A 9,609-nucleotide genomic window follows, 5' to 3' on the forward strand; every position below is an offset into this window, starting at 1 on the left:
AAAACTACTTTTTTCTTATAATCTGCAATAGTTTTTCTACTTTCTTCCTACTTTTTTTATGTTTAGATCAAATTACTTGAATGTAATTTCTTCCTGGACTTTACAAGAGTTAAATACTTTTATAATCAAACATTCCATGTCTCATCTTCAGTTCCTCAAAGATGGATTCCCTCAGGCTGGAGTCCAATTGAGTCATTAGCTGTGGGCGGGGCCTCAGCCAGGTGCCAGTTCCCTGCTTCAGTCAAAAGGAGCAGCTCTTCTCTCACTTCTCCCGAGTTGTGATGGGGCCCGGAGAAGCTGTGTTTCTGGGCTTTGTGCTTCTCTTCTCATGTGGGAACCTCGGCGTGGCCTCGCCCAGCCGGCTCAGCGCCAACGAGACGCACTCATCGAGCCAAATCCCACCGGCGACCACGAGGTCCCTGCAGACGATGGATCATCGGCCCAACCGGACGGAGAGCGAGCCGGCGCGTTCTCCCACCACGTACCGGCTCAGGAGCTACCAGCTCAGGAAGCAGAAACCCACCGGGCCTCTCGTGGAGCAGACGCAGGCCCCAGGGCAGGAAAGGGCCCCGGAGCTGCTCCAACTGCCCTTTAAAGGCCCAGATCTGAACCCACGAGCCAGGCAGGAATCAAAAGTACACATTTCTACACATTAACTCGATCCACGGCGACATATGGGCTCAGTGTAAACGAGTGTGAACGGTTTGGTAGGTGCCGCAGAAGGCGGAGCGGCGGGTGCCCGTGGCTGCTGAGAGCGTGGCGGTGCGCTGCGGGGAAAGAGAGGTCAGCGTGGAGGTCAAGAAGAACTTCCTGGGTGGGTAATGGCGGACAGTTTGAAGTGATGGCATGTTTTTTAATTCTCTGCCTCCTGCTCTGATGTTTGAAAAAGAGAGATGGCCAGGTTAGAGGCCTGGGTTGGAAAATGGTGAAGATGGGACCTTGTGCTTATTACTGCAAATGGCACAGACTATTGACTGGAGCGGTCGATACCGTGTTTCCTCTTATTCCTCCAATCCGAGAATTCTTGGTACTCGAACGCTGACTTCACGGCAATACATTAAGCAACCTTTTTTTTTTTTTTTTATTTGTCCTGTAGCTGAACCCCCACCCGCTGAGTGTTATTGACTGGGGGCCTCAGGTAATGGTCTCGATTTAAGCCCTTGCTTTTCTCCCCTCTCTGTTCTCATAGGAACCAGTCAGCTGATCCGAGCGGGTGATCTGACATTAGGAGGCTGCGCCGGAGTCGACACCGACGACCACGTCCTGTCGTTCCAGACGCCGTTAACGGGCTGCGGCAGCACGTTGAAGGTGCACGGCTCTCCCCCCCCCCCGTTCCCCTCCTGTGTACAAAGTGTCTAACTGTTTTCTGCTCTCTCTCAGATGACTAAAGGAGCCCTCGTCTACTCCTTCTCCCTCATCTACTCTCCGACCCCCATAGGCGACACCTTCATCCTGAAGACCAGCCCTGCTGAGGTGGGAGTTGTATGCCACTATCGAAGGTAATGTGCCCTTTTCTCATCAAAAGGCCTGAAACCCTGCAGAAACCTGTTTTACCTCCGTCCTCCTCCTCCTCCTCCTCCAGCCTTTGCTTCTGAGAGTGAGATGCATCTTCTTCCTCACAGGAGACACTACGTGAGCAGCGGCGCCATGAGGCCCGCCTGGACGCAGTTCGCCTCGGACGTGCTCGCCGAGCAGCGGCTCCACTTCTCCCTGCGTCTCATGACAGGTGGGGATGGGGGGGGAGGGACAAACAAACTCCGACACACTGACTTTAATAAGCGGCAGCCGGTTTGACTAATTTCTCCAGCGGAGGGTGTTAATTGCAATCGCTCGGGGTCTTTGGAGACGACGGCGTGACGCTGAGCAGTGACTTGATAAACAGGAGGGAAACTTGAGTGTTTTCAAACTGAAACAATCTGTGACCACACTCCCACGCCCATGAGTAAGAGCCCGAATATCAGCTCCTGCCAGTTGTTTTCTCCCAGAAGAGGGGGGGGGGGGGGGGGCAGCCCCAGAGTTTTCAAACTCAAACGAGACCAGTTTCAGCTTCTGTCAAACTCTCCTGTGGATGTAGAATTACATTTCGTGCCTTGTAGGCTGCAGGGATGACAGTGCAATCCAGAAAGAGCTGATTATGTTTCCCTAATATGAAGATGTCAGTCGAACAGAACCCTTTAGAATTTACTTATGGTGATATTTGCATGGCCTGTATGAAGTTAAGAAGGGTTTTAAAGGAGGTTTTGCAGGCGCAGAGCCTCCTCTGTGTTTCTTATCGAGGTTAATCATCATGGTATCAAAGTACTTTCCTCTTATTGTTCCACTACCTGTCCTCCTCTCCACCTCGTCCTCCTGCTGCTGCTCTGACCCGCTCCCCCACGGGCATCATTTGAGTTTCATCTAATCCGATTGAAGGACCCAGCATTACTTTTCCATTTATATATCCCCCCCCCCCTCTTCTGTATTCGATTAGAGGACTGGCAGTCGCAGAGGCCGTCCAGAGTTTTCTTCCTGAGCGACGTCATGCACATGGAGGCGGGCGTCCTGCAGGGTCACCACGCCCCCCTGAGGGGCTTCGTGGACAGCTGCGTGGCCACGCCGGGGCCCGATCCCTTCTCCAAACCCAGTTACCCCTTCATCAGCAACCACGGGTGAGACGCCGGCCACAAACCAGTTCCCACAGTTTCCTAGAATAGCCGGCTTGTCGTGATAATTGAGATTTATGTTTGGGAAAAGCAGCTGCATATCTTTCTGTACCTGTAAGAGAGAGTTTTGGAACGAGTGGCTGGTGTTTGTGAATATTTTTGCCTTATAAGGTGTCTGACTGATGCTAAGCTGACAGGAGCCAAGTCTTACTTCATGCAAAGGAGCCGGGAGGATAAACTTCACTTTCTGCTCAAAGCCTTCAGGTTCCAGCGAGATCACAGCGGCTCGGTGAGCACAGCTCGTCCGAGGAGTGTTTTCACACGACCGACCGTGGATCATGTCGTCTGACGTGTGACTGTTCAGGCAGATTTACTTTTACATCTGGTAACTGAGGAAATGTGTGTTTTTACAGCAGTCGATGTGTTTCTTTAACCTACTTTTGGTTCTGTTACATGTAGATATTTCAGGAAGGGAACAGATTTTCCAATGTTTTCAGGTAGTTCTGAATAAAATGTAAGAAGATACAGCCTGTGAAGTGTGTTCAACAGTTGCATCCATGTTTTAATGTGTGCATCTTCGTAGATCTACATCACGTGTCGTCTGAAAGCGACGACTGTCACTGCTCCCGTCGACTCGCAGCACAAAGCGTGTTCATTCCTCACCGAGGCCAACAGGTTCGTCCCTACAAATGGATCTGGGATCATTTGGCTAAAGGATACAACAATAAAAAGTGTCCCAATGCTATATCCATGCCCTCCTGCCTAATTCTAGCCACAAACTAAAGATCTCTGTGTTTGTCTCCCGACAGATGGGTGGCATCAGGTGGCGACAACAAGGTGTGTGGCTGCTGTGAAAGCAGCTGCGGCCAGGGGAGACTGAGACGAGCCCTGGTGGCGGACGCTGGTATGGTTTCACAGAAGCAACACAACATGACACTTGCATGACTCCTGGAGAGTTGAGACAAAACCCAGAGGTTGATACCGAAGCTTTTACGTATCTGAATGGTCCCGACCTCGCCAATTGGAAAAGAACCCAAGTAGCTTCTTGCAAGTAAACTATAATCACCCGCAGACAAATAGAGCAGCAGAGGCTCCGCCCATGTTTAGAGGAGCTTCCCTGCTCTCATTTGGCACGCACCCCGTTTACACGTCTTTGGAGGATTTGATTTTTGCACTAATCTTTTTAATTGCCTGCCCAATCAGTCGTGTCGTGAATGGTTGACTCAGCTGGCTCAATGCACACACAATGGATGTGTCTTTCTCTCTTCTTCTGAAGGTCTTCCTCCAGAGCTGCAGTGGGAGGCGGAGGTCGCTCTGGGCCCCGTCCCGGAGGAGGAGCTGACGGAGGGGTCCGAGCTTCCTCCAGAGCGGCTCCTTCTGCTCCACACGCAGGAAGTTACTCCGGCAGGTGAGAAAATATGCACAATCTCACACTTTTGTCCTTTTTTAATAAACGCTTTAACTCCTGGAACCAGTAAGCTCCGTCTCCTCCCTCAGCCTCCTCCCAGTCGATAGCCCTGGTGTGCGGACTGGGTGCAGCGCTGTCCATGGTGCTGATGTCTTTCATGGGTGCCATCATTGTGACCAACCTTTACAAACTCAATAGACACAATGTCGCCACCTGATTCAACAGAATAAAACCTTGAAACCAGCCCGTGTTTGTCTTTTATTGCTGTTTCTTGCAGAGCTTATTTATTTTAATCTATACTGTTGATTTGAAGCGTGACACTCACTGAAGCACAATGCATCCTGGGATAGGTTGTGCTGGGAAGGATCCAGCTGTAGACTGCGGCTCCCGGGGGTCGGCCTTCCCCTTCAGGACCTGTTTCTTCTTTAATGATTGTTATGCTCTTTGGTTTCGCTGTTTGGATGTTTCCACCTGATTTAAATGGCAATAACATGTTATGACAAAAAAGAGGGTGTTCAACCTTGCAGGCCATATAATGTATATTTATCTATTTAGCAGTGTTCTTAAGGTATTCAGCTGATGCATGAGGCAAAAACATTAAATATGATAAACATTGAAAATGAGGGGGCGGCTTTTATATTCACATTAATTATGAAAGAATTGTGCACACACCCGACAAGGAAGGCGAGTGGAAGTTAAGAGCCGACCCAAAGTGTTGTCCTCCGAGCCTAACTCATGCACGGATGATTTGTACTGTTAATTTTTCCGGCTCTCGCCATCACCACCACAGTCTTTATATAAATCCACATGTGAAACAAAGCAAACCCTCAGGAGGTGAAGAGAGGCGCTGCCGCTGGCTCCACGCTGCGAGGTCAAACACAAAGCACCATCCCGCTAACGGTCGTCATATTTTAGCTTCAGGCCGTTCTCGGGGCCCCTCCTTGAAATTTCGCCCCCCCCCCCCCTCCCTCCGGCTTCTGCGGCAGAGCGCCGGGGAAATGGGGCTCGTCGTGAACTGTTGCTCACGAGCCCGGGAAGACGAATAGACATAATTAAAAAGGCGAGAGTGGGGCCTTTTATTACAGTAATATGTGAAGGGGCCTCGCTTTAATGGGGTGTTTGTTCCCCGTGTGCGGGGGGGGGCGGGGGCTGACGGCGGTGCTAGTTTACTACCGGAGGGATGCTGTACGCCCTCCCCCCCCACCCCCCCCCCCCCCCCCCCCCCCCCCCCCCCCCTTCCCATTTCCACGACTCCAGAGGATCATAAAAAGCCATAACCTAATGATGCACCAGCACAGCACAGCGACATGCCGTGCACGGTGACGGACGCTCACACGCAGAATCTCTCCCTGGAAAGAAATCGTTAAATGTGTGGAAAGAAGAAGATTGTGCTTTTTAGAGCGAGGAGACGGAGCAGAGGAAACAGAAGTCATAAGGCCTTTAATTGCCTCATGAACAATAGTCCTTTTAAATTTGTTTTTACAAGTTCACCTAGACTAAGGATTTGGGGAGGGTCAGAGGTCAAGGTCACAGTGGTCTCACAAATCATGTGTTTTGACCTCTTCAACACAAAATCTGCCTCCAGGGAACTTTTGACCAGTTGTCACCTGGTCCCAAGAATGAATTGATTACATCATAGGTTGAACAGTGACCTTTGACCTTTGCTTTTCCGCGGCAAACGACCCCAGTGCGACAGTTTTCCTCCTGCAGCTGAAACCAGGGCTGATAAGAGCTGGGAGACTGGATCCGAACACTGAATCACCGGCGGGGAAACCAACACAATGACCTGAAATATGTTTTTAAAAAGGGCCGAGCCACATTTCCTCCAGTGTGTTCTCTCTTACATACAGTGCAACACTCGCCTGCAGCTTCACAAGGAGAGTACAGAGTGTAAAACAATCGTTCTGGCCACAGACGATCATCATCATCATCATCCCAGTGGATACGCTCGCCCCCCCACAGACGCCTAACGGAGCCCATGTTGAGCAGCGCGTCCTGAATCAGCCATTTCTGTCCTCCACGGAATGTGTGACCCCCGAGGGCACACAAACACACACACACACACACACACTTCCAGACAGACACACACAGACCATCAAAAGTAATGGTGTGTGTCCAGTGGCGGGGGGGGGGGGGGGGCGGGCAGGGAGAGTCCTCTCATGTCTGGCAGCTCTAACAGCATTACCCCCCGTGGATGGAGCGTGTTGGGGAACATTGTTCCCCGTCCTTGCTGCGCTGCGTTCGTCCACGGGGTGACGGCGGAGGTCGGTGTTAACGCCGGAGCCGGTGGTCGATGCCACAACACGTGGAGCAGAAATCCTCAGTTTGGTTTTCTTCTTTCTGACACACCATCGTCGGAGTCTGTGTTATTCTCTCTCATTTACTCCAGATACCATCGGCCTTCAACCATCAACTCCTTTGAATCCAAACACACATCTCAGGCTCATTGTGTTGCCATGACACAGATGCAGCAGCACATCCGGGCGTCCAGGCTCCGTAATTAACCCTCTTAATTAACAGAGAGGTAAGAAGCTGCGCACGGAGGCGATGGATTTAATTAGCCTGGTCTTAGCCCCGCGCACGGCGCAACACACACGTGCACGCACACACACACACGCGTGCGCACAAAACAATTAAGCCTCTTTTATCCTGGCTAATGGCTTCAGTGACTCAGAGTCTTTCTCATTAAGACTATCAATAATATGCTGATTACATGCATCCACTGGTCTCCTTCAACGGGGCACAAAGGGATGAGTGTGTGTCTCCGAGGTTTCAGGGTGGGGGCGGTGTGTGCCCCCCCCCCCCCCCCTCATGACCTTATCAGCTGAAATAGACGTTTGAATTGTGCGGCTGGTGAAGTTAAAAGAGGCCACGTTTGTTTACCTTATCGAGGAGGCCGTGTGCGTCCTTCACAGGGAGGAAGTGGAGTTGTGCTGCTGAGGGGCGAGATAATAGACTGAGGAGTGACTGGGAGTGCTGGGGTGTTACTGGGATCCAATATCGCTGCCTGTGGATCTGCTGGAAGAAAGAATCCATTAAATCTTGGTGCGGATCCAGATCAGAGGGCAGAGCCACAAATATTTCCAATGTTCTTTAACAATATTAAAAAATATTCAGAGATATTTATGTTAGAAAACAAAGAATTAAGAACTTTTGGGTGGAGACTAGTTTTTAAATGCAAGAGGTTGTGTTCCATTGTTTTTGCCATTACATACGATTTTAATAGTTCTAATAGTGAGTTTTGCAAAACAATAATAATAATATCTCCAAATCATAAGGACAAATAAGGACATGTGGATAAAGTCAATAAACAGTCAGAATGAATTATTATTCACCCCCTACCTGCAGTGGTGACTTTTGCCACAGTTTTTTTTTTAGTGAGTCTAGTGTGTGTTTGTGTGCGTGTGTGTGTGTGTGTGTGTGAGTGTGAGTCAGCTCCATAGGTGGCCCCCACGAGAGCCTCAGAACCTGGATGAAAAAACATATCTCACAATAGAACCAACTGGAAAACGGTGGAGATCAGAGGGAGCGTGACGGGCCCCCCATCAGGGATGTTTGGGCGGGTGGGTGTGGGGGGGGGGGGGGGGGGGGGGGTCAGGCCCCTGCTTTTCCTCTCCCCGCCTCTGGGGACGCACCCCAGTGTCTGTTACAACAGGAAGAGACTGAAGGTCAAAGCCCAGACCGATGCTCTTTCCTGCCTGTGTGACGGACGCCTGTCTGTTTTATTTGACTGTGTCTGACACACACAAACACACAGACAGACACACACACCCTCTGTGGATGAGTTTCCATTGTGTTTCTTCAGCAGTTGCATTCATGAGCAGCTTGTGACAAAGTCTTTTCTGAATTTGTAGTCCAAGTCCAAATAACCCGATAGGATCAGGTCATCGAGGTGTGAGGCCAATGCTACACAACAAGCATCGCTAAAGACGGATTAAACTACTGAAGTTTCTCCAAAATTGTGTCGCACACGAGTCAAACCGAACAAATCAAGTGTTGATCGGGGGCCTCCTCGTCAGCTGAGCCCACAGCGCCACGCGGCACCGCTCCTCCGGCCCTGAACGCCCACCACACGAGACAAATAAACCGCCACGCCGGGAAGCATCTGCACCAGGGAAGCCAGCGCGGATGTGACTCTCCACACGACAGATGTCTGCTCCCGACTGAAACAACAGCACACTCCGACCCAGCACCTTCCTTTCAACCGCCAGGAGGATAAACCACAACAAAAGGGCTCAGATGTGGGTTTTGCTTCTTCCTCCGCAGACAATGGATGGAAAATATTCTGGCCTTCGCGTTTGATGTGGACTCCGTGGCGTTTCTCACGAGCTTTAATGGGAACGTGCTGAGCGACGTTTGATGGCGGCTCTCAGGTGCGGACGTGGAACAAGGAGGCAGACAAAGGGGCCCGTAGAAAAAACACACACACCTCCCAACGTACACACAACTCGTCCCACAGACCCACCACCTTTAATCCTGACTGGCGTGCCCAAAGTGGATGAACGCCGCATACAGACACACGCCTTTATCATTCAAAGTGCGCCGGAGCTATCAACCCTGAATAAATAAATCCCCCCCGCTCTTATCTCACAAAGCAAAACTGGATAAGCGCTCCCACCGGGTCTGGATGGAGGAAGCTGTCAGCACCTCTATTTTGGCTTCGCCTCATCCAAACGAGGACCGAATCCTGTTTTTCTCTGAATCCATCCTCCGCGGTTTTTGCAATCCCCCCGGGAGTCGTTTCCCTCGTCCACGTGCGCACGTGTATCCCGCCACATCATCCATACATGATCCCTCCTTCCTGCTTATCTCCGGGCGCCGGGGCCTACACCTTTCAGCGGCTGATAAATCCGCACTGTTGCAGAAATGTCCATGCAGGGGAAGAGAGAGAACGGGATTTTCCACCTCGTCAGGCTCTGAACCCGTTTGCCAGATATATGTGCCATTACCGGTGCCTTCCTATATCACAGCCATGTGGGATTTGTGTGTTTTGACACCTGTAGCTGCTCTGGGCTGGTTTTATCTGCAGCCTCATCTCAAAAACCTCAGAGCTGAGGGTGTTTTCCCTGAACTGCAGAGCCTCACACTCACTGGGTCTCATCAATAAACAAGAATCTGTTTTGCAAAACGACTAATGCAAGTACTAAATTCCTAATTTCCCTCATTTGTATCTGGAGTTATTCCGCTGCTGTGATTCGCAGTCGACGCACAGTCTGTCAGGAACAATCTCTGTGAGCCTTTAATAATGTGTGTCTCCATAAAGTCTGCATCAAACAGGTTTTTCCACTCGTCAGAAGAACAAAAGAAGAAAAAAAAGCAGCTCATAAAGGGAGAGCAGCTTAATGGGAAGTTCAGCTTTGTCACAGAGCAACACTGGCACCTGCTGGCGGCACTCAGCAACAACACCATCAGCTACATAAATGTACAAAATGAAGAATTTACAAAGATAAGAAACAAATATAGAATATTTTTTAATGCAGGGGATGACTGAAGGTAAAATAGATTAATACATGATTAGTACTTTGTTCTGTTTTTGACTTATTTTTATATTTATGTTTA

The 9,609-nt window shown here is 50.2% G+C and overlaps 1 protein-coding gene across 1 annotated transcript; it reads left to right on the forward strand.

The window, feature by feature from the left end:
* Positions 1 to 214: 214 nt before the first annotated feature.
* LOC133933398 (zona pellucida sperm-binding protein 3-like) lies at positions 215 to 4,293 on the forward strand. The gene is made up of 11 exons (XM_062380490.1): positions 215 to 635; positions 712 to 814; positions 1,190 to 1,308; positions 1,381 to 1,499; positions 1,623 to 1,726; positions 2,471 to 2,648; positions 2,814 to 2,931; positions 3,226 to 3,317; positions 3,452 to 3,546; positions 3,919 to 4,050; positions 4,140 to 4,293. The coding sequence occupies exons 1-11, from the start codon at positions 282 to 284 to the stop codon at positions 4,265 to 4,267; spliced, it is 1,542 nt and encodes a 513-aa protein (XP_062236474.1). The 5' UTR covers positions 215 to 281; the 3' UTR covers positions 4,268 to 4,293.
* The last annotated feature ends 5,316 nt before the right edge of the window (positions 4,294 to 9,609 follow it).

This window comes from Platichthys flesus, chromosome 22 (assembly GCF_949316205.1).
Source record: "Platichthys flesus chromosome 22, fPlaFle2.1, whole genome shotgun sequence".
Lineage (NCBI taxonomy): Eukaryota > Metazoa > Chordata > Actinopteri > Pleuronectiformes > Pleuronectidae > Platichthys > Platichthys flesus.